Below are 25,687 nucleotides of genomic sequence, written 5' to 3' on the forward strand. Positions count from 1 at the left end.
CACTAAACCACCAAACTAAACATTTACCTTTGTGATGTAAGTATTTCCTAAGCTCAGCTTCTTTCAAATCCTGCAGTTATTTGCTCTGCTCAGTGCAAGGCATGGACTTTGCAGCAGGAAAATGTATTCTTTATGAATGGGATGAAGCTCTTTTCTTCACTTGCATCTTAAGTGCAATCAAAATGATCCATCATGCCCTGCACACAGTAAAAGGAATAGGTATGATGAAAGTCTGATTACATGTAATCAGCTGCAGTAGTGATTTGAATGTTTTGTCCCATATCTTCCCTAAGCCTACTACCTAAAAGCTATTGCTTTTAGTGTATTAAAAGAATTTACTTGAGTTCATCAACTGGGTTGGTTGAGAACCCCATTTCTCTGGATCTCCTTTGGTTTTTTGACCATTACATGGCTGGAATATCAGTTACTTTGGATAATTAATAGAAATATTAACAATATTGCACAATCTATGCTGGCACTCAGGTCCACAGCTTCTTAACAGTGGATTTGAGAGGTAAAACTGCTTTTTTGCCTGTGTCTTAGAACTGTTAACAAATCCCCAGCTGGGGGAAACAGAAATGGAATGCCACTAAGAAAAATCCCGCCTAAGAAGTATTGCTATGAATGTGGTCATAGATCAGGCCAAACCATCTCTTCCTGGAGTGTGTGTACGCAGATTCTGCAGGAATTGTTAAGGACTGCGTGTGCTCCAGTGATTTAGCTCAGTTACTGAGTGTGTGGAGCAGCTGCAAGGAATAAGCAGCGCAGCACAGACAGAGCAGTCCTGTCGGTAATTCTGCGACTCGAGCCCACTCACAAGTGAAATCGTTCTGCTGCAGAGCTCCAAAGCTGTGTCTGTCTTCTGGGGAGAATTGCCAGCTCTCACGCTTCTGCATCTCTTTCTTTCCTGCTGCTAGAATATAATTAAAGTTGCTAAAAATACATGCTTTCTAATATTGTTTTTTCTGTGTAGGCGGCTGCTGTTACTCTGTTCTCAGGGGAGGAGGTGCTATAAAGATGAATGTCACTTAACTCTGTTAAGTGGTCCATATTGCACAGGGATATAAAAGCTCCTTATTTGTGGCCTGATCCAAAGTCCCATGAAGTTTTAAAATGTATATATATAAAGTGAAGTCTTCTGGTTTTGTTAGCTTTACAGAACTATTTTTTCCCCATCAGAAGGAAGACTTCTGAAAACTACCACTTTCATGTTAGCTGTGAGAATTTACATTCTTACTGCTAAGGGAACTAGTAGAACAAACGGGGCCATAATTACTGTGCTTTTACAATACCAACATTATACCTAATTATGGTTTAGTCTGCAGAGCACTCTGTTTAATAATCCCAGCAGACATAGTTTGAGCTTGTGTTTTTGCATCACCTGGGTGTAGCTGGGGACAACTGGCAGGGCTGTCATGGAAGAGACAGTTGACAAGATTTTACTTATTTTACAGTATAAAGCATTGGCTCACCTTTGATATGCATGAAATAACTTAAGGGTGAGCTGGAATCAGCATTTAGAGGCAAAGCAGCTCAGTGCAAAAAGAGTCTTTGTTCACTTTTTGTGTGCTAAAACCAGGGCATAATTTTCTTTTCACAGTCTCAGCAGCTCACAAAGCTGGTAATAAAATCCTCAGCACCCCTGCTGATGAAGTGAGATCTGCTATTGCTAACAAAGGTTAAACATTCATCATCCTTTTGACCTGCTAAAATTATTCCATCTGCAGGTTTGATCCTGAGTTTACCACCTGTCCCATGCCTTTTGTTTTCTATTTAAAGATGACCAATTTTTTCTGAATATGAAATTCTTGATTTCCTCTCCTGCCTCCTCAGTCATCATTTAAATTGTAATTATCTTTTCCTCACATATGGAAGGTCTCAAAAATAACTTAAAGATTTTTGGATAGAGAGAGGAGCGAAGAGGAGCCTGAGTCTGTATTTGTGATGGATCTCCTCCAGCCTGTTCTGTGGTGAGACCTTCCCCTGTGAAACCCAGGTATGTCGTATTTGTTCAGGTGTCCACCAACTCCTTGTTCAGCACATCAGGGTTATGATCCTCATTTCCATGACTGCAGTGGAATTTCTTCAAAGTTAGAGTTTTCTTGGCCACACTTCAGTCCCCAGACTCCAGGATAGATTGAAGAAAGCAGTTACGTTAAAAATTAAATTATTTCTTCCTGGGTTTTTGTGCAACTAAAACATTTACTCTGCATATCATCCTATCGATTCTGTTCCTGATGCTGTCTTTAATTTTCTAATTGCCTGCTTCTCTTGACCATCCTGTGTGACACAAATAGCCTCAGGGACAGCGGGGATTTGAAAAACCAATAGCTGAGGAAAGCCTTCCCACAGGAATGCTGCCTTTGAATTAAATGTTTCCTCCACAAGGATGTATGGGACTCTTCTGTTTTTTGTCAAGTGTCCAAATGTCTTGGCAAGAAACTTTTAAAATTATTTCAACCATGTTGCTTGATAACATTATATCCAAAACTGTCTTTATTTCCTTTGTATCTGTTTTGTTAGCTGTTTTTTTATAGTATTTTTTTTAATAGTAGTAAACATTTATGAATTATAATAAAATGTCACCTTAATAAATCAGAGGAATAATTATCTAAACTGATGGTTCCTTGGAGTTTGTTTGCCTTTGAATAATTCCATACTTAATTTATATATAATTTTTTTTAAGAAAAATATGTTTATGCTTTAAAGCATTCAATATTTTTTTTTAAATTTCTTTTAGTAACATTTAATAATTCTTAGTGATAGTACTTGGTTTTCCTTGCATGACAAACCAGTGGTGACTGTAGAATGAAACCTGGGACAAGAGCTTGTTCCTGCAGTAACGCTGCAGGAGAAGGGTGACTCTGCTCCCTTTAAAAATAAAGGTGTTTATCAGTCCAAACTTGAAGACTGTGAGAGTCTTCTCATCCTTTTGCCAATCCAGCTGTTCTCCTTAGTGTCGAGCTTTGGCCATTTCCTCCTTGTTTGGAAGGAACCAGTGGGAGGATGGGCTCATTAATCCTGGTGTGGTCCCTGACGGCTCACCCAGTGCCATTCCTGCTGTCCAGGGGATGGGGCAGTAAATCCAAGCAGAGAGGCTTTCACAACTTGTCTGTGTGACACCAGGCTGATATCACCTCTGTCCTTTACTCTGATCCTTCCTTGTGACATGAACTTTTTGGGCAAAACACAAGCTGCCCTGAAAAATACAATTTTAATTTTTTTAGCCAAAACCTTTTGCTAAATATTGCGTCTTGCTTCCAGTGAATAATATGTTTGCCTGTTCAGAAAATCACATTGAAGACATAGTGACAGCAGCAGCTAATATCACAATGCATTGCTCTCTAGTGGTGTGAAAATTAACATTCCATGTATGCATTTCCAAATTACCCTTAAATTATCTGTCTTAGATCATGCTATCAAGAAAGTCAGACCTGAACTGCTGAAGATCACGATTGTAACTACTTTCCCAACTGTTAAATTGCAATTAAACGTATATTAATCGACCCTTAGGTATGCCTTAACTTAATTCTTACAATTTAACTTAGAACTGTTGATTGTAGTTATTTAAAATAATGGATATGATTTCAGTAGGGCCCAGCATAAATGTGGACATGTTTGTAGGATTAGAGTCAATTTTTAAAGGTTTATATGAAACAGATTATTTTTATTACAAGTTTTTAATATTACTACTATATTTTTAATATTTGGTGATAGCCAACTTGAATAAAACAGTTAACCCTGGTAATGAAATTTTCCTTTTTGCTCTTTATATAGACACTATTTAGAAAGGAATTTTAGCTTGGTTTTCCCTTAGTTCTCTCATCCTTTCAATAACTGAGTATAGTTTAAAGTTATCTTTGTATTTAACCCCATTTCCCTGTAGGTTAATTATCCTAATATAAAACAAATGTGTATTAAACATATGCAGTTGCTTATGGAAGCAGATTTGGCTGTTTCATTTAATATAAGTCTCTTGTTACACAAAACAAACCCGTCATATTTAAGATTTCTCTGGTCATTAAAACTGAATTATGTAATAGGCTTCCATCTGCTATTGAAACCTGTTCATCATTATTTTGTGTCATTTTAAGTGGAAGCATTCTGAGAAATGCTTAGTGACAGCAGGCTTGGCTCTCCGGGCTCTGAGAGCAGGGTAGGACGTGGCTTCTTTCCTTTCCAGCTGCAAAAATGAATGCATTGTCTTCTGAGAAGGTTTTCTCCAAGAGTTTGGTTCTCACTTCTCCAGCCTTGCCGTCTTCTGCAATATTCTGTATTTCATTTGTGCTGTTAGGCTGCGTGCAAGTCTCGAGCTCCTTCCCACTTGTCCCCCAGCCCATGGCATTGATCACTGTGGGATGAGCGCAGCGCTGCCATCCATCAGCCCCACCCGTGTCTGGGTGACTCTGATGGTGCTCAGCAGAGCAGGCAGCACTGAATGATTGCAATGGAGCCACAGGGAGTGGGCAGGGAAGATGGATGGCCCCGTGCTGCTGCGCTGGAGCGAGAGCTGAGTACATGGGATAGGAGCCCGCTGGGGCAGATGTGGGATCTGCTGGAACAGGAGCCAGGCAGGGCAGGAATTCCACTGCTGCATCCAACAACTGCATGGACAACCTGTGAGGGAGGTGGACTGGGGAACTTTGTGAGAACAAACCATTTGGTTGGTAGAAGATTCTATGATTTCATGATTAACCTTCTTGGTATCCTATCCAAGATGTAATTTTTGGATACGGTAAAAGGAATGAAATTTGCGCTTGAGTCCTAAAACAAACAAGAAAATCAAGCACCAGTGCTAACATAGCCGCAACATCCTCCTCTAGGGAAATAAAAGAGAAAGTAAAGAAGACTGTTCAATCCAGATACTTTATGGTTCCTTCCATACTGCTTTTAATTTTTTAATTCTTTATGATAATTTATTTTCTCTCTTTTCTCAGTATAACTTTGTTTTCCCAATTATGCAGTTATCTGAGGTACCTAGATCTTACCTATCTATATCTTTCCCTCATAAAGTTATTTGCACTTTAAAAGAAAACAAAAAACTTTATTTTTATTTAAAGTGATGATAAGCAGAGCATATTTTTTTTCTTATTATTTCCATAATGTTCCCAGTATCGAAAATATCTCAACAGTTTATGTGTTTTTCCTTCCTTGTGTGGACAGATGTCAATCTATTAGAGTTTGAAATATTCAAATGAAATGGCTTTGTTATGTTTAACATGGTAAGAAAACTACAGATTTAAAACAACGACATCATTGATTAGCCTTTGATAGATGAAATTTATCTAAATTAATTATCTTTTAGTATTTGCTAAAAACGTTCGTATCTGAAAATTCACGATGATAGAACATCTGCTCAGCAGAGAGCTTATCAAAGGTATTGTAATAAGCTATGTAATGAACATTTCAGCTTTCAAAAGAGAAAATATTTTGTGTGGCATTTATTTAAATAATTTGTCTCAAGTCGGGATTTCCATCCCACTTTAAGAAAAAGAAGCAATTTTGCCATGAAAATATTATAATTGAATTTGGAGGCTTTACAGCTCAGCAAATGAAGAATCAGAACTTGGAAATATCTAAGTTCCAAGAGCTGGCACAGACAGGAGATGAAAAAGATTCATTTGAAGTCCCGCTTGGAGGCACAGTGAGTGGCGCTCTGCGGCAAACTGGGTTTGAAATCGGCGCCGGGTGACTTGTCCTCAGTCCCCATCGGTCTGCTCATTGCTTGTGCACTTCAGGAGTTTTTCTGTCAGACCTTTTGGAGGTTTGATCCTGGGAGCAGCTGAAAACCTCAGTCTTTTCTCCACTGAGCTTCCTGATGAAGCAGGAAACATGTCTGTGTGCAAGAAATGTATTATTCAAGTCATCGCTCCTAGAATTTCTTTTCCATGTGAAAGTTTGTGCTGCTTATCCAAGTGCATAGGAAGTGTCCTATATAAGAGCTCCTGTGAAGGGTCTTGCCATGATACTTGCAGTTCCTTCTAAAAACCTATTTTTTTATTTCTGTATATTTATGAACTTTTTCAAATCTTCTGTCACAAGCATTTCTTCCTGTCAGCAGGCAATAAAATTATAATATTATGAACACACTATGATAATACAGGCTAAGGTAGTGGAGAGGCTCAGAGGTTTTCACGTTCCATAGAAATGTTTTTTTTAAAGTCATTTCATTCTTTGACATGGGAAAGAAAGAAGGGTTGTTTCAGTGGAAGCCTTTGAAGGCTTTCCACAAATAAGAACATTTTTGCTCATGTTCACCCTGGCACTGGCTGTCAGCAGCTGAAAGGGCACCTTGTTGACTCCGGCACAGGGCTTGTCACTCTTCACACACAGTGGGATAAGTGATGGTCACTTTGACCCTCCACCCTGACATTTACATTTAATCCACCTCAGGCTGTTTGGAAAAAAGGACCACTTCACCCTGGGGAATGTGTTTGCATGTCTCCTCCAGCTTTCAAGGTGGTGAAGGATAATTGTGAAGAAATGGTTCAGAGGGAGCTTGTTTGGCCTCTGGCCTCCTTTCTTTGTAGGGCCACTGGGAGCAGGGGTTGGAAAATGGCAGGATTGAAGCTAATGTGTTTTTATTAGGGTCTCTGTTGTGTTAGAGAAGGTACCTGGCAATTCTGTGGTATTTCTGTGCCATTAAGGAACATAACTATCATGTCATTTCATAGTTTGGTGAGATAGATGATATTCTGTTACCCTTTGCTGATTAGATAAAAAATTGTCTCGGGAATATATGGGTGTTTCTCATTATCTGAGTATTAAATTTCTCTGTCCATAGATTGAGTCTATGAACTCAACTCATAAGTTGAGTCTGAACAACCTTCTCTTGTTCAAACCCAGGAGGGGACTGGGGTCATCCCCCCCTAGTGAAAATATGTTTTTGGCAAAGAATGAGACAAAAAGAACAAGGAGCAAGACAACCCCTAAACTCATTACCTGCCCACTTCCAAAAATACTCCAGGAATTTCACCAATCAGTGAACATTTCTTGTCTTCTTGTTAGTACTGACCTCTATCACTATTTGCTTAATCTGATCCATAAATTATAGTAGCACAGAGCAAGTAAAAAAAAAATATGAGGAATTTTTGTAAACTGTGTGATGTAAATAAGGAATTTGAGCACAATTATGGACTGAGAACTGGGATGTCTGATGTCACTCCACAGTCTGAAAGAAGATGCCTGTGACCTTGCTGGGTGGGATATGTGCAGACTGAGGAAAGTTTACACATAGAATTTAAACATGTGTGGCTTAAACTGAACATATGGTGCTTTTACTGACAGGTACCTGTGTGTGGGCCTTGCCTATGGATAAAGCAATTAGCTGATTAGTAAATGCTGTGTAAATGATAACTATTATACCAAGAGCTGAACAGCTACTCATAAAGCATCAGTATTCCTGTTTAAAATGCTTCATGTGAACACAGCAGCAGCTCCTTAAACCCCTTTGCATTGTGGAAGCACAAATCAGGGATTGGTAGAGCTTGTGAGAGATTTTTGGGTTCTGTAAATAAAATTTCATGACATTGAGCACAGCATTATACTGAACCGAGTAGGACAGAAATAAAGTGTATCATAATAATATTTTTATACTCTGAATGTTAACCTCTGTTTACTGTTTTGCAAGACACATCTCAAGGATTTTGTCTGTATTTTTCTGCTGCAAAAATGTAAATGTTTTACTCTATGCTGGGCTCTAAAAATGTAGATTTAACTCCAAAGGTATGAAAGGTTTGAAAAGTATTATATAAAAGTTTGAAATTCATAAGTAGGAAGTGCTGTGCATGCTTTTTCTTCACATCTCCCTTTCAGTTACAGTAATTTAGGTTTTGGTGTATGATGAATTCTGTCATAAATTACTACCAGAATATACTTTTCAACTTTCGAGTAAATTTTGCTGAAATTAATCTGGAATCCCTCCCATGTTTCCATGAGAGATCAAAGAAAATCCCAAATGGAAAACATGCTTTTGAGAGAGGGAAAAAATAGTTCTGAGTCCTTAAACTCCTGTAATGAAGATAACTTAATTAAAATCAAAGCAAAACTAATTAAGAACTTAAAAATGCAAGTTTTTGGTAGCATAATATCCCTGAAATAAGGCAGAATGGTTTTATTATGATTGGCAGAATTCCTGGTCATGCAGGCAGGTGATGCCAGTGGATCCCAGTGGAAATGCAGAGCTAGATTGCAGTTTTCTGACCACTCCTTTTGGCCTTTCTGCTCCTTGTTAGTCTTCCTGCTCTTTTGCTTCTGAAAAAAAAAAAAAGAAAAAGTTATTTTGGCAAGAAATTCCTCTTCTCTCCTATGAGTTTTTTTCTGGGTATGCAGCTGGAGACAAACCAGTTGAGGTCTATCATTTTATCATTTTTATTCATAGATTTCATGGTCCATTCCTTGATTTAACCATTCTCAATTGGAAAAAAAGAAAAGCATGTTCACACACACATCCCCCTAATCTGTGCATCTTCTCTTTTTTTTTGCCCTTTTCCTTGAAAATGAAGAGGGAACTGAAAATTTCAGCTTTTTAATTTTTTTTGTTTTTTACTTGAAACACAGTGAAAATATTAAGTGCAAAATTAAATGTAATCAATTTGTGAGGCATTCTTACATCTCACATTGATCTTTAACTATTCCTATAAAAGCTCTTAAATATTACATTGTGTTGATCTCTTATCCTTCAACATTCATTCCCATCGTGCCTGTATCACATGCTTCAAAAGCTTCTCTAGAAATGTGCTTTCTGGGTTAGCGTGCACATGTGTTTTTTCTGAATATTTAGCGAAAGCCTGATGAGCAGGCTCCCTGCTCCAATGGATCAGGACTTTATCAGGCTGAGTTTTGCTCACTTTGAAGAGTGTTGCCATATGGGAGGTTTGTTTTTTTCGGGCTCTCTCAGGTGCTCTTGGCAGATGGAGCTGGAAGTGCTCGGAAGACAGAGCACCAAGCAGCTGGGGGGTCACCAAGACACAGCAGGAGCCACAGGGAGCACAAGCAAGGGACTGCTGGAAGTGGGAAGCACAATTCTGGAATTCAGCAGCTTCTCTGGGCACCTGGTTCCTTGACCAAGGCAGTTCTTAATTAGATTCACAGCAAATCGTTTCCAGTCTCGTGCCAGAGCTGGAGAGCACTCAATTATATAAATGTTATCTCCCATATAGTTCTTTTCAAGACCTCTCTTGACCTGCTTTTCTTCATTGCATTCCCTCAAATAGGAAGGATCCAGATCCCTTTGACCCTGAACACTCCATGTGATCACAGGCAGTGATCTCCATATCTCTACTTATTTAGGAGCTGAATGCAAGTGTACAGAGGCAAATGTCTTTTTAATGCAGGAGCACTCCTGGTCCAGGCAGACATCAGTCACTGCCTTGTGTGCTGCTTGGGTGATTGGTTTGTTTCCCTTTTTTATTCTTTTCTTTTATCATCATAATGGAATTTTGGATTTCCAAGTTCAGTGTGATTTCATACATTACAATTCTAATTGCTTTCCTAAGGAAGATTTTGAGCTTTGTCCTCTTTAAAAAATGTTCATTTTTTTTTTTTTTTAAATAAAATCAACACATTTTTGGCTGTTTTTGAATTTAAAACAAATGCACCAGGTTTTCTTTTTCTTTTCTAAAACTTTCCTTCTAAGAGCCACTGCCAGGTGTTTGCAGCATAGGATAGGAGCATAAGAGTAGTATCCTTAGGGAGGCAAAGCTTTCATTTACCCATAGAGGGATGATTTCTCACCATCTGCTCTGCAGCTCAAAGAACTGGGATGTTAAAAACGTGCATTTTCCAATCCGCTGGGAGCTTTCCTGCACAGCTCACGTATTACAGAAGCAAAAAGGTGTCACTGGAAAGAACTGTTTAACTTCTGTGCCATCACAGATGACTATTTTTTAGCAAGAGGGTTGCTGTGGTTTTTGTTTTATTTTTTTAAAGCCCACTAATTAGTGCATGTTCATGATTAACTGGTCAGATTCATTCTGTAAAGATAACAGCTGAAAATAAAAATAATTCTATAGTTATGCAAAAGAAAAACATTTGAGAAAGCACTTTCAGAGCAAATAAAACCCTGAGGTAATATTAAACTGTTTTATTCTAAACAAAATCTATTTTTCAAAGTGTTTTATAAGTTAGTGTTTTTTTCACTCTGCTAAGTCTTTCTCAGGATAGAGAAAATAAAAAGCTCAGATCTCCGTAATTTCTGTATTGTTGCATAAAATGGAAAGTGAGAATTTAACACTATGGAAATAGCTTAATTATTTCCATTAAAAAAACCCCAAAAACCAGTAGCAAACAAGCCTTTTTTCAAGTACACACACTCAGCTCTGAGCTCTATATGAAATTGCTTTTTTAGAACTTTATTATCCAGTTACTTAGGCTATTTTCATAATATTTGTCCAAAAGAGGAACAAATATAAGATTTTTTTTGTGTAGACATCTGTGACCATCTGCAGATTTGAAAGAAGCTGTTGCACTAGGGAAGGAATTATCTCCCTGCCAGGTTTTGTTTCAGACAAGATTTCTATTCTATAGGTGTTGTACATGTGGTTATTTGGGGAGGTTCATGTAGAACCAGACACTTGTGTGACCTTGACTGTAGAAGTGTTGTCACAACTTTACATTTCTATATTTATTCAGCAGTATTTTCCACTTAGCTGTGAGTTCAGAAACCTCTCAAATAAATAAATAAATAAACTGGTTACTCTTAATAATGAAAATTTTCAACTATTTTTTGCTCTGTGGAATAATCATTCCAGAGCTGAATAAAAAAGTGGACATGTTTGGCAATGCTAATTTTAGTATTCCCAGGTCTGTTAGAAGCAGATGTGCAATGCACAGAAAATTACAGTTCATCCTGTAGTAAAAGCAGAAATGCATCATGGATTTCAAGAATACTCTAAAACCAAATATTACAGAGCTCTTCTGTGTGTTCCTCACACTACTCTACATCTTTGAAATGCTAAAACTTGCCAAACTCTCTCCCTCTTTCTGACTTGCAGGATGGTTTTTCAAGATGTGCTATCAAAGCAGGGCTTTTAATCATCTCCCTGAAAGGTTTAAGCAAAACCACTCCATGCAAACTTGCACTCTTAATTATACAGTTGCTCATTTTTGCTGTTGAGGGGAAGGAATTAAGATATAACAAAAATCCTTTCATCCTTCAGGCTTAAAAGAAGTTGTGATATAGTTATTTTAAGAAATATGAAATATATCTATGCAGCAGTTGCAAATTTGGCTTGCTGTAAAATTGGATGGCATCAGTAGTTGAGAACCTGACTTTGGAAATGAGGCCTGAACAGAGGAAATAATTAAATAACTTTAATAAAGTATTCTTGTTGTTTTTTGCTTTAGTAATAATGCAATCCCATGGCTTTTAGAGGAACTAAGCCAATGGAGAGATCTCCAAGTGGCATGGGTTTTGTCTTCTTTATACTTGGTTTGATGTCTTTGTGGCAGTATTGACTCCACTGAAGTTATTTCTCTCTTGTGCCAGTGTAAAAATAATGAGGGAATCTTTTCCCAGCAATCTGCAATGTAACCTTGTGGAAGACACGACTGTAATTTATATATTGATAAAATGAATATAATATATTGCACAGAGGTTTTGTGAGCTTTAATTAATATTAGAATAGTTTTACATTGAATAATGATAGAATAGTCTTGAGTTAATTAACTCTAGATCTCAAGGACATCAGCCTGTGGTGGTCGAATGCAGCAGATAGTGTGGGTGTGCCAAACTTCCAGAATTGCCTTCTTTTAAAAGCCATTGTTTTCAAGGTGCCCTGGTGTTGACTTCAAATTCTTTGTTTGCAAATTTATCACATTAAAATAATTTTTTGGGAGGATTTGGTCATTAAAATGTGTCGAAGGAAATAGTAAAAAAAAATAGATATATTTATTCAAGTAAAATTTTGACTACTTACAAAAATACATCCTTGAAAAATTTGATTACTTGAAGCAATTTAAAAATATTTTCTGTGGCAGGAGAGGTGAGCTGGGAACCTCCCTGCTGGTAACATGACATTAAATCTTGTTGGTTTCTATCTAGCGAGCAGATTTACTTCATGGTGAAATATTTAGAAAAAAGCAGATTTTCTTAAAACTTTATTCCATAAAAGTAGTTCATGGTGATGTTGTTCCTGTCAGGTTGGAAGGGTAATGGGCAGCTCCCACTGAATCCTCAGCTGGATGTTAGAGTTCCCTAAGTGAGGGTACCAGATACCACTAAATGATTGCTTCATATTGTTCCTAGCATTTGTTTGGATTTGTTTTTTTTTTAATAATTTCATTTTCAATTTTGATTTTCATTGTGCCATTTTTTTTAATTTTTATTTTTATTTTTTTTCCTTCGCCTTTAACCATTTCACTGTAACCCATTCTCATTTCCAGAAGAGCATCCCTTGTGTGACGTAGGGGAGTTCCTGTGCCACGATAGCGTCACTTGTGTGTCCTGGCACTGGCTGTGTGATGGGGAGCCCGACTGTCCCGATGATTCTGATGAGTCCCTAGACACCTGTAAGTAAAGGAGCACCCACTCTTCTATTTCATCTCCCTTTAAACTGCAACATTTTCACTCTCACTAACTACGCAACTGAAAGGGCAGATTCCGTTTTGTCTTATAAATCCTGTACGAATGTTCCTGTTTAGGGGAGCAGGTTTCATCCTTAGTGCAGGTGAGAGACAGAAAGGGAGGAGATGGAAGGTGTTTTGTTCTTGTGCCACTCTGTAATGAGCACTGTCGCTGGAGTGTGTGTGCCCTTTGCTCTCCCTGAGCTGTCCAGGGGCTGAGAGGGGAGAGGCAACATCAGGCACAGGAAAATGTGCTCCTCGAAATATATTTAGGGGTGGAAGAGTGCAAAATATTTTCAATACAACTATGAAAAGCATACAAACATCAAAGGGAGGAATGAAAGATGATGTGAGAGCTGTGAGGGGGAAATAAGCAAAGAAAGGAAGATGAGGGAAAGCTTTAATAAAACATATTTAATTATAGTGAAGTTGCTTTTTTTTAATGTGGCTAAGAGCTTTTGAACACCAGTGTAGCAACCTTACAGACTTTTTTCTTATCAGCCTTGTAGACTACTGATGAGGTGTTATTAAATCTTAATGTTCCCTTGTTTCCTGTGTTCTGAGGAAAATGAGGGAATTTCCTGATTTTATCCCCAGGATAATCATTTAATGTAAGAGAAGAACCATGTACTTTGTATCAAAGCAATACTGCCAATCAGGAAGGCTGGAAATGGGGTTTGCTGCTCAAGGAAAAGAAACTATCAAACATCAGACGGTATTTAGGAGTCTAATCTTTAAAATGAGGGACAGAAGCTGAAGATGTCTGGGAGCCATTTGTGTGTGGGTGAACACTGCGGTGCTGATTGCAGCCTTCCTGCTCCCTCAACTGATCGGAAAATTGCCTTGGGGGCCGTGGCCAGGGTGCTCTGATTAACCACCTTCCACAGGCTTTGGGATTCTCAGCAACAACATCCTGCAGTGGTAAGCCTTGGGTACAGCTGGGATTTCGTTGCTGCTGATTGATTACCCCCTTCTCTGATGTGTTTCTTAACACAGCGTTAATATGTGCAGGTAAAAGTTCTTCTAACTAATGAATATCAAGATAGGAGCACACAAATGGTCACACACAGAGTTTTTATCTTGTCTCGTGATATTCTCCATGTAGCTCCAAACCCAACAGCTTGCTGGATGCCCAGATCTTTTCCTCTTGAGAACTTTGTATGGTTATTGCACTGGTTTGTAAGACCTGTGTTCAGCAATGCCATTTAAAGGCTTGGCATATCAAAAACCTGGCATTTGGAGTTTATTGGTGCCTTGAAGGAAAAAGGAGGGAGTGGGAAGAGAACCTACGCTTTTCCTAACATCAACCAGCCTGGACCTCTTGGAAGCACCCTCCACTTTGGAAGTGTGAACAGTTTATGTCAGGTGCTTTCCTTAGGCTGTCCTAAGCCAAAGGCAGGAGTCAGCACTGTGGCTTTTCTGGTTACACAGAAGGAAGCTGTTTGAATCCTTACTCTTTTCCAGCTTCCATGGCCCTTTGCTGACGAGATGCTGGTTAATGAGGTGCCTGGGCCACAGATGACTGTGTGGGCTGAGATAATAATTGCCTTAGGTCTGCTGCCTTCTCTCACCTCTCAGTGTAAGTCAGCCCAGGACTGAGTGAGAACCAAGTGACAGCACTGGGGCATTGGGTGAAGCTTTGGTACATAATAACTCAAAATTTTGTTTTTCACTGGATGGTTCTGTATTTTTTAGTCAGCACAATTTGCTGTCAAATTGTTGAAATATGTGTGCCTACTCTGGCTTCATCAGGTAAGATTTTTCTCATTAAAAATTAATATAATGCTCCCGAATTTTCCTGCTGATACTTTGCACCACAGTGTCTGTAGGAACTTATAAATTACGATAAAAATATTCTTATGATATATTTGATCCCTGGTGCTAATGCCAGGGACATAGCACATTCAGTTTTTGTGCACTGAGTCGTGTATCTGTTTGTTTCAGATGAATTTGTCAGCTCTTTTTTGACTTACATATGATGAATTTTTTGGTGTAGCCTGACAGATATTTCTAGTTGTTCCTATAGCCGTAAACAAATGGATTTTGATTGATTTTCTGTGGATTTGTGCCTAGTAATACAGTTTTCTGGGTTCTAATAATGTGCAAGCATTGATCAAAGCTTTTCCTGCAAGTGGAAGTTCTTAACTTCTCTCCTGTGGGGATTTCAAAGTGTAGAAAAGGAGGGAAATTCTCAAGCTGCAGCTTTTCCCGTGGTGAGAATATGAGAAGTCTTATTAGTCTCATTGCTCAAGCATCCATTTACAGAAAACATCCAGGAACTAAATATCTTTGTGAGCAATCTCCTGGTGGTGTTTTAACCACGTTTGGCAATAGAACCTGAAAGTTATTTGACTGTACTGATATGCCTGTATCAGCTAATTTCCTCAGGAACCACCTGAAATCCTACAGTGTAGCACCTTTACTGGTGTTTGTAAGGAGACCTAGGATGGGATAGAAAAGGGGAAATGGTGCATCCTTAGTGTTGAATTCAGTGTCTGTTGGCAAAGGCTTGGGCAGGACTCTGTGCAGGCACAACTTTGAGTTTCCAGGGGGAGTGGTACAGGTGTCCTGACTCTGCCTGTCTGGTTTTCCTGTCAGCAGAAAGCTTCCCATTCTGCTTCCCACCTTCCTCTAAATGGTCTCACAAACAGCTTTGTAAAACCAGAAGTGAATTCCTACAGCACCTGCACTTGTGCTCTCCTCCGTTTCTTAGCAGCTGTGGTTCTTTCTGCTCTCTGAAGATGCTGATTTTTTACAGTACCAAGGAACCTGGCTCAGTAACTTATAATGAATAATTCAGTGAACAAATTCTGTTGCTTTTCTGTTCCAGAGTTGTTCATGAGAAAATTGATTTTTGAAGAAATAAAATTTATTAGTAAAACTCTTGACCAAGGAATTTTTACACTTTCTTGGGTGGTCTCTCAGTTGTTCATGGGTTTTTTGCAAATAGTCAGGATTCAAAAATCAATTTACTAAACCTAATCAGATGATGCTGGGTTCTTCAGTAGGCTAAATCAGCAAGCTCACTTAAAATCAATGGAACTTTATCAGACAGCCCAGAATCTGGCCAGACAGTTTGGCTTTTACAGATAGCTGTGAGTCTGGGGGTTGATGCAAATGTTCAGAGAGCCTTTGCATTAAAAGGAAAAATAAAATGTCTGTCTGCAGACTCACCTGACACATGATTTTGCTGGGACAATTACAAAACTCAAATCCATTGTTGAAAAGCTTAGGGTTTAAAAACATGACATTGACAACAATTTGTATATTTGCATCACCTGACTCCACTACTGCCTGATGTAGGCAGTTACTGCTTAGAAATATCAGTGTAATGCTTATTTTCTTGGGAATGATTTTTAATGTTATTTTTTGTTTGTTTGTTTTATTTTTGGTGTTTTGATTGGATTTTTTGGCTTATTTTACCATTCTTTCCACTAGTGCTGGTTTTAAGCTGTAAGTATTTGCCTCTCTCAGTGACTGTAAATAGAGAACTTCATAAATTTTTTGTATCTTAAAGATCCAGTTTATAACTTTTTTTTTTGGGTACTTGTATTTTTTGTATTCCACAGTTGTACCTCTCAATAGCATATTCATCTTAAGTAAGCCATTCCCAAGGAATACCACAGTTTCTGAAACCAGACAAATATTTAATATGACCTGCTTTTCTCCTCACCCTTCTACTAACAGAGCTGAGATCTAAAAGGTGCATTGGCAAATTACTCCTTCCATTTAGTCCTTAAGCCTTTTTCTGTGTTTCTGGAGCTTCAGAACTCATCTGGCTTGCATGTTGTTTTCAAATCTCAGCTCACCAAAGTCTCTCTGTCAGAATGCATTCTGCCAGGGCAAGGTGAAACTAAGGAGCAGGGAGAGAAGTTGATTATGTTCTTTAGCTTCTTTTTGAAACTGCACACTGATTTTGTGTGGGTATTGTAATGCTGGGTGCAGCAGCTCCTGCAAAGGCTGTTGGTTGTCTCTCAGCCATGGAGTAGAGGAAGGTGCTGGAACAGTTCCTGATAGTCGCCCTGTGAGGAGAGAGCAGAGGTCTGAAATGAGGTTCCCCCAAGCTCCTTTTGGCTCTGTGGCAGAACATTCAGCAGAGCTCTGCAGCACCACAGCCACCCATTAGAACCATCTCTGACCCCAAGTACTGCTTGAATGCCATGAATAACCTATGAGAGAGAATAAAACCCTACAAGATCAGATTTCTCATTAACAGAGCCGTGCTCTAAAAGGCAATGCCATGTCCAAAAATGCTTGATGCTCATTTATTTTAGCAGCAACAAAATCCAGAAAACATTTCACTCCTCACAGCCAGACTGCAACTGTTGTCTCCTGTGGTCCTCAACTGCCCTTTCTTTGTGATCCTGTCACTGTTTCTCTGATATTTGAGCTTTCCTAAATGTTATCCAAATACTGTTTGCATACCTTCCACCCACACAATTTATTTGTGGCTGACTGGCCCTGCATTGAAGCAACTCTGGTTGCCATTAATAAATCATCGAATTTGAACGGTCCCTGTCTCCAGAAGTTTGAGTAGATGTACCCTTATTGTAACATGTTGAAATTCTTTCTGATAATTATCTTCCTCTGGGATTTTAGGGAATGTCAGTGTCTATAGTCATGATTAAACTGAAGTTGGAGGAGCGAAAGAAATGCAGCAACCAGAAGTGCCTTGTTTCAAAGCTTGAGTCTCACTTTGTTTGCTAAAAGTGTGTCTTTCATTCTCTGGATGCTAATTATGGAAGACTAGTTTCAGAAGCTTAAAATTTGTTAATTGGGCACCTCTGTTGTAGTTCTTTTACCAGCAAAGGCTAAGATAATTGGATGCAATGTTGCTCTTGTGGTATGAAACAATAAAGATAAAATTTCCTAAAGCTCCTAATTCTTTTATGAGTAGATTCATTGAAATTCAATAGAAGCTGGAATCCCAAACCACTCTTTAGTAGCTTTGGAAAATCTCAGCTCAATAAATAATGTGTACACATGGAAAGTGCACTGCCATGAAGCTGCTAAAGGTAAATGAAGAAAATGCTGGACATGAGGAGAAAATGTGGTCTTGTGTTTTCACTCTTTATAATTTTGATGTGTGTAGTTACTGTTGAACAAGGAATCTGCTATATAAAACACCTTTTCATACCTATTTTTCAGTAAGATATTTGAGCTTGTTACTGGCCAGATATTAATTTAATCTGCTTTGAGATGATGAATGGTACTCCCTTTTTCTCTCTGTATCAGGATTGTTCATACCAGTAGTGTAATACTTCTAAAGCTGTTGTAGGAAATGAACCACAACAAAATGACAAATGTCAACAAATTTTATCAAACTGCTGCTAGTTTACATAAAATTAAGTTAAGTGCTTAATGCAGCAATACAATATTGCCAGTTTTTATGCTAGCTGGTGAGAAGTGTTCCTGACAGAACAAGATGAATGTTTTGAAGGAATATTAACTTTCCTGGTACTATTTTTACAGACCTGAGACAAAACACACTTCCTACTGAGACTCTTCTTGCAGTTTACCCTGGCAAAGCTGTTGTGGTTGGTGAACACTGGTAAAGAAAAGACTTATAAAGGCATTTTTATTTTTGCTGGAGCCTTTGCCATCCTAATTACTGGCATGTAGCCTACCAGGGCTGCTGTGCTTCCTCCCATCCAGGTAGTTTGCTGTTGTCTGCTGGGAATCATTTCAGTGACTGTGACCTGGGCTTCAGATTTTGACCTTTTTTTTCCCCATACTCCATCATTTGGGAAACCAGAGAGCTCAGCCCTCCAGGAAAGGTGGTTTTGCTGGTGTGATGGGATTGCTGGTGTTCTGAATTTAACAGGGTGTTAGAGCAAGCAGTCTGGAAAGGATGGGTGTCAGTGGTGCTCATCCCTTCAAGCCCTTTGGGAAGTTTACAGAGGAACACCCCACTGAGACAAATCTACACTGCCATCCATGTGGAGGAGCTCAGCCTGTTCCACTGGGGTGTTTGGGGCTGCTCTTGATGATGCCCACTTGCCATCCTAAGGGGGATCATTCTTGGAGGATGTTCCTGCCTTTAGCTCCATTGATTCTGCTCCTTTTCCCTCTGGGCTCCCCATCTCTGGCTGCTGGGAGCACTTACCTTGGGCCAGGAGACAGCTTTGATGCTTCTGTGTTAACTTTCTGCCACAGCCAGCATATAGGCAGTGTTGTTGAGGCTCCAGAGAATATTTAGAGGTAATTCCTTTTTATAATTTCCCAATGGGCTTTAATGCCACTTCTGAGACAAGAGCACATTGTCCCATCGCTGGAATACAAGTGGATAAATGAGTTTATTCACTTTTTTTTTCAGGGGGAGTGACTTTAAATACTTGGTGGGATTAGACAGTGTCAGGTAACACCATGGGAACTGAAATTTACACCAGGCTGAACATAAGAATCTTGGAAGAGCAAGGTGTGAGAACTGGAATCAGAAATGTAGCGATTCTCATTCCTGGTGAGTCAGGCACTGCTGCCTGAGCTCCAAAGAGCAGCCAACAGCACCTTGGCCCCCAGCAACTTCATGAAGTAAGGGCTACAATTTCAGCTTTCTTAATAAAAAGTGTTTCTTCTAAAATAATTATTTTGCAAGTGCCTTGCTACACTCAGGTATAGGTTGTAATTTGGCAGGGCATGGAATTACTTGCTTCTGTTAATTTTCTTTAAAGCATTTTAAAGACTGAAAATACACAGTTACATTTTGTGCTTTGTTGTTTTCTTTCCTTCCTCCTTTATTGTTTATTCTTTGGTTTCCAGTCTGAAAGTTCTTTAACATTGTCCAAACACCCAGACCTTTTCCAGCCAAATATAATTACCTTAAAAAGTAGCTGAAGACTTTGAATTTTATTATCATTCTGAAGTTGGTGTGTTACATATGCAGATATTAAACAGTTATTTATACCTTGCCAGTATAAGCAGCTACATTAACTCTTACTGTAGGCAAATGATTTTGGTGAGGTGAGCTCATTTCTGGTGTGCTAGGAATGATTCTTGCCCTGCAAATATACAGCAGAAGATTTGTGTGGTGCATAAAAAGTTTAAAAAAGAAGAATTCCTTTGTTTTTTAAATGCTTTCAGTGCACAATAAGAGAAAATCCATATAGAAGATTTTCACTTCAATGAAGTGCTGGAGTTTGTCACTATCTGAGTACATAAAATGCAGTGTAATGCATAAAATTAGATTTCATTTTGCTTTTGCGCATGGTACAAAATATTCAAAATCTTTAATTATGAATTTGAGGGGTTGAGGATATCAAAACCAAAAATTTTCTAGTCTTTGGCAAAGATGAGAACTACATGGGGAGGAATCACGGACCTGTTATTGCACAGAAACTCAGCAGCCTTGGCACAAGGTCCAGGATCAAATAAGTGTAATTTCAGTGGCTCTCTGGCCGTGTATTTTCCTTTGGAATAAAGCAAGCAACAAGAAGTTGAGTGCTGAAGGATGTAAAGGTCACTGTATCTCTCAGTGACACAGTTATTAGAAATACTACCTCCTTCTTTTTGCCTGCACCTGATTATCCTGAGCATGATTTTCCAAAGTGATTTATGGGGAATTCAATTAAATGACTGCTGGCAAAATGAGCTTCTTTTGAGGTCTGTGGAAACATGGAGATGTAATCCAAGGCCAGCACAGAGCCTTTGAAGGGTGATGCCCAATACCTAAAACTCTGAAATAGCTCATTTAAGGATTAATTGCTTGCTAAAATTGCAGTTCCTACACAGAAGCAGATCTAATGGGATATATACTCATAAGACAAGAAAATGGAAAGATCAATCTTTTGAAAAACCCATAAAAGTAATTCCTACTTTGAGGAAGACTTTGTTTTAAAGTTTTTTTTATCCCAAAACAATTTTATTTTCATAGTTAAGCTAGAAATTACACCCCAAAAAACAAAAGCAAATGGGCGAGGAGCCGGTCATTAGGCAATGAGGGAGAAGAGATGTCAGGTTACAGTGTGGGGATTTGTTTGGGCTTCCTTTAGAAACCCTTTGTGAGATTTTGGTCTCTATTTCTATGCACATTTATTTACAATCCATTTAATTTGTGTTCTGTTTAACAACAGTTTTATTTTTTATTTTCTCCTCTTTCATATTCGTGTCCTTGCAAATCTCTTAGGGCCTTCTGTACATCAGTTGAGCCCTTTCACTGTAGCACTGCGTTTTCACTCAGTATTTTATTTTTCCCTAATCCTTTCTGTTGCTTTATTCATTACTTTCACACTTTTCTTACTGTTTTTCTTAGTTCTGCTGATGAACTATTAAAACTGCTATGAAAACTATTTTTCATTTTCCATGTTCCTTTATTTTTCCTCTCTCATCATCAACAGGTTCCCTTTCCTCTCTCATAGGTCTCATCAATTTTGCTGATACACAGACCTACTCATTCATTTTCTGTCTCAGTTTTTATCTTCTAATTAGTAGTCCTTTGTGCCTTGCTGTCCTGTGATGCTGCTGTTGTTCAAGAGTCAGCATCAGGAAAAGAGAATATTTTGGGGAATGAGGAACGTACCTTTTGCAGGATAATTCAGACAAATCCCAGAGCTGATTGTGAGGGTGTTGATTTTTAGGCTGTCATTTAGGTTTTCTCTGCCAGGAATAGCTCTGGTCTAAGGGAAGTGGAAAAAATTGCTGTATGACAGCACTGTCTATTTCTGCATATCAATGATTAGACATTGATAAAATGTAGAAACATATTTAGGAGAAAACAAGCATAGAGCATCATCAAACCCCTTCTTGGCTCTGCTGACATCAAAAGGTAATTTTTGATAATACAGGGATTTATAAATTACAGCAATCTTGGGTATGAAATGGCTTATTGAAAGATTTTTATCTGAGGTGATACTACTTCACCCACTTGTGCTGGGGCTTTTTACAAATGTTTATAATTATAGTGATACATCTGGCCTGCAGATCCTACACTGGGATAAATGTCATGGACTTAAATAGAGGGCTGGGTGGAATTCTTATTTATCACTTGAAATTGTCAGAGTAATAATAATTTTTCTTCTCCTTCAAAATTACCAATGAACACAACTCTCCTTAGCAAGCAGATGAATTTCTGGAAGAAAAGTTAAATTCTTCTTTTTGAAAATTAGGCTGTGATTTAAAGTAAGAGTTTATATACATGATATACATATTTACATTTACATTATATACATTTTTAGTGATGACATGCGCAGTAATTTTAGTCAGCAAAGTGGGTACTTGCTGTGGATGAAGAAACAAAATGAGAACAAAATCTCTGCTCACAAAGAGTAATGCATAACTATGACAGAGGTTTTAAAGCAGAAAAAGAAAAGATAAAAAATAATTTCAAATTAATTGAGGTGTAATAAGCATTTAATTCCTTCTGTTAACTTACAAATGTACAGATCTAATCCAGAGAGTCCATGTTTTAGCAGCTCTTACTCATGCCCAGGTAGCTGTGGGGGAAATTTAACTGTGCCAGAGGAAACATTTTCAAGGCTGTATTGTTGAACAGCTTCATGTTGCATTATTCAAAGTGCATCAGCATTCACGTGCAGCCACTTTGGAGGACTGTGAGCTGTGCCATCAGAAATGGGTCTTAACCTGGTGTAAAACTAGGGAAATGCCCAGCATGAGGTAGTTTCAAGTTAGTTGAACTCATGAGAGCAGATATTTATAGGACTGGACCCAAGTTTGTGCTTATATTTCCTCACAGAGAATGCTAAATTAATTTTTACCGTCTGCCATTTATAACCTCATTAAAGGCACGGGTATAGCTGTTAATGGTAGGTGTGCAATAACAGGAGTTACTTCAGAGTAAAGATGTGGCAAACTTCTTTTTCATTATTTAACTGTTGTTAACATGATCTAGGAGTGGGGGGAGAAACATGTTTTTTCATAGTACAATAAAATTACCTGTGAAGTTTTTCTTCTGCTTCCTTCACTTGTCAAGCATTCATAAATGGGCCAGGGCTACAAGGAGAGTCTCTTGCTGTCTTTGTGCTCAGGGTGTGGCATTTTCTAACTAATTTTCTTTTCTCTGCTTCTATACTAGGCAATTGATCTTTGAGGCAATTTTAAAAACTATTTACACTAAAGTTGTCTAAGGTTCTCTTCTTTTTGCAAGATATAGCTTCACTTACAAGTGTGCTGCATAACCTGAAGCCAATGAGCTCAGGTACAAAAAACCAGGTACAAATAATGAATTGCATGAATAATGGATACCTGCTCTTCTCTCAGTTTTATATAGTATAGCACCTGTTTGGTTCAATAACAAAGTAAAAAACACATGATTTTCTACTGATATCTGACTGCATTTTCATAGAAAAAATAGTAGCTATTGTCATTTTGCCTTTCAATGGATTTGTCTCCACCTTTCTGACCTTTTTCAGTCCCAACTGTTGCTGGCATCCCTGGCTCTGCTGTCAGTCATGGGGAAGCCATGTGCAGGAGGATGTGCAGTGAGCTGGGGCCACAGTGTCAGCATTTGTTTTGTCCAGCATAAAATTAATGAGGGAACGTGTTCAGACACTGTGTTTTCCATAATAACAAAGGCTTTGTTCCATTGATTTGTAATTCTGAGTTTGAAATGAGACAATTCAGTTTAGTAGCAGCCTTATTTTCACAGTTGGGTTTTCATTCACTAACCAGCAGTAAGTTCTCTGTCCAAGACAGAGAATAATCTTCTCTGTCTCTTTCCTCTTTACCCAAAGCCAGGTTTTTGGATTTTGTTTTTTTAATTTCTGCTTGCAGATGTAAGTGTACTGGGGGCAGTGGTTTTACTCATTAAGCTCCTTAACACCAAGTCTCATTTCTTTTTGCCTGCACTGGAGATATTTCTGAGGTCAGCCAGGTCAAAGCTGCAGTTTCTGCAAGGAGCTATAAAACTTCTTTCCTGCTAACAATCCCAGGGATTTGAATGTGCTTGATGAATAAGGTCAGCTGAAATGAACTACCTTTTTTATTTACAAAATTATTTAATTTGTCTTGTTCTCATCTTCCTTCATGGTGGCTTTGGCCTGGCCTTCCACCCGCGTCACTCCTTGATCCGCAGAGGATGTCATGGGCACCCTGTGTGACTTCATGGCAGGAAGAGGAAATTACAAGATCATTAAAGTGTGAAATTAAATTCTTAAAGATGATGCATCTAAAATAGCTGAAACATTACCCCCAAAACAAACAGTGCCATTGATCCTACTTAATTACATGCCTAATAATTTTATACCAATGTAAAGCACATTGACGACGCGCTAATCCATTTCATATTCACTGCCACCACAGATTTTCTCCTCCTTATTTGCTTTGAATCTCATCATTATCGTGCACATAAAACTAGTATTCTTAGAATTTTTATAGTGGCATTTCCATATAAAATGAGGAACAGTCTAATATATGAATACTAAACAGCTCATTAACATGGTTTGTAATATATTTATTCATGATAAAAGCAGCTGAGAAATGCTGATATAAAATAGTACTTCAGTCCCAGAGTATGTCTAAGATTAGAAAAATCATGCCTTGGTTAAAAAATACTTCAGGGAAAACAGGAAATCTTAAATACAAATAACATCAAATAAAGAGCTTTGTATGCTTAATTAAACACATTAACAGATGCATTTATTTCAGTTAAATAATTAATATATTACTAATACTAGCAGCAAGAAAATTTTTTGTGTTTCAGCAAAAAAATAACCTGAAAAGGTTTTTATTTCAGGAGAAAAAATGCTGCTTTAAAAGACATTAGTGACATTCTTATCTGGAAGTGGCACAAAGATAGTTAATGATCAAATTACACAGCAAGCAAAATGCATGGAAGGAGAGCCTAATCTACCATGTCAGGAACTCTGATCTTTAAATTTGCTCTATATGAGCAGGCCACTGTCTCCAGCATAAGGAACAGGATGGACTTTGGAACAATTTAGGTGATGAAGGGTTCCTTCTCTGTCCATGTGCATGAAATGTTGGTCCTTGAAGTTATTTTCTCTGGCCTTTCAGCCGTGCTTGCTGTGCCCAGGCCAGAGGAACAGGCTGTTGTGAATTACCTGTCCAGAACTGGCTCAAGGCTGTGTGACAGAGAAAAATCCTGCATTCACTGGAGGCATTTTATAGAGATGGGAGCAGGAGTTTAGGAATATATACTGCAGGAATAATTGATGCATTGAGGGTTTAAGTTGTTTGAAATTGATAATTTGGTATAGATTTAGCTATATGCTTATTTCTTTTCTGCAAGTGTTTTATACTGGTCAAACCAGAATCTTTTCTTACTATTTAGTTGTGGTTGTGCCATATTATTTCAGTTGAAGTTTCATACTCCACATATCCGTATTCTATAATTGTATTCAGGATTCCAACCTATCAATATACACTGCTGATACCTCTAAAAAGGAGTCAGGTAAGGTCCTTGATCTTCACTCAGATAGCAAATTGTACAAATGATGAGTAAGATCAAGAGATAACAGTGTTTGGTCATCCAAAATGTCAATAAATAAATATCCAGACAATTATTTCTACTGGAAACACATCTGGTGTTGTTGACAGGAAGTATTATGTAGTACCCTTTCTACACTGCTGAATATCCCCAAACTGGAGAAATCATACTCATATATTTTTTTGGGTTTTTTTTAGATTGAAGGGAATTTCTCCTCCAGTTTTCAGATTGGGTTGTTGGGGTCAAGTGGCTAAAGCAGGAAAAGTGGGAGGTAGCTAGAGGGAGGATGAATTCATGTGTATGCAAGGTAGGATGCAGAGCTGTGGGGAAGATGGGGCCATTTTTAATTTCCATTCTGCTTGTGAAGGAGAGAGCACAGTTCTGGTGCTGGGCTGGGCACAGGATGGCCTTTGGACTGTTCCTTTCCTTGCTCACCAGCACAGCTCACAGTGATGGTGCAGATGAACAAGAGTGTTAAAAGAAGCCATTTCACAGCACTGTTCTTTAGTCTGCCCCTGAAAAGGATGCTGGAAGATTGGCTAATTTAATGTTTCTGTGAAGTGTGGTGCTACTTAGTTCAAGCATGTATATAGATTTAAAGTTTTTTTTATCATTTTGTATTTTCTTACAAGAACTGGAAATGTGAAATACAGAAATGTTCCTTAATAAGCCAGAGGAAGGTCAACCTTGACTAAGCCGGGCTTAAAGAAAAAGAGGTTTGGT

The 25,687-nt window shown here is 38.3% G+C and overlaps 1 protein-coding gene across 1 annotated transcript in view; it reads left to right on the top strand.

The window, feature by feature from the left end:
• The window catches only part of LRP1B (LDL receptor related protein 1B), a 714,787-nt gene that overhangs the window by 238,260 nt on the left and 450,840 nt on the right, over nucleotides 1–25,687 (top strand). The window contains exon 4 of the mRNA XM_088058617.1: nucleotides 12,385–12,510. Within this exon, the coding sequence (XP_087914743.1) occupies nucleotides 12,385–12,510 (126 nt within the window). The remainder of the gene's footprint in view (nucleotides 1–12,384; nucleotides 12,511–25,687) is intronic.

The sequence above is a fragment of the Pseudopodoces humilis genome, chromosome 8 (assembly GCF_049639895.1).
Source record: "Pseudopodoces humilis isolate 2021_Gansu_Grassland_sample_001 chromosome 8, ASM4963989v1, whole genome shotgun sequence".
Lineage (NCBI taxonomy): Eukaryota > Metazoa > Chordata > Aves > Passeriformes > Paridae > Pseudopodoces > Pseudopodoces humilis.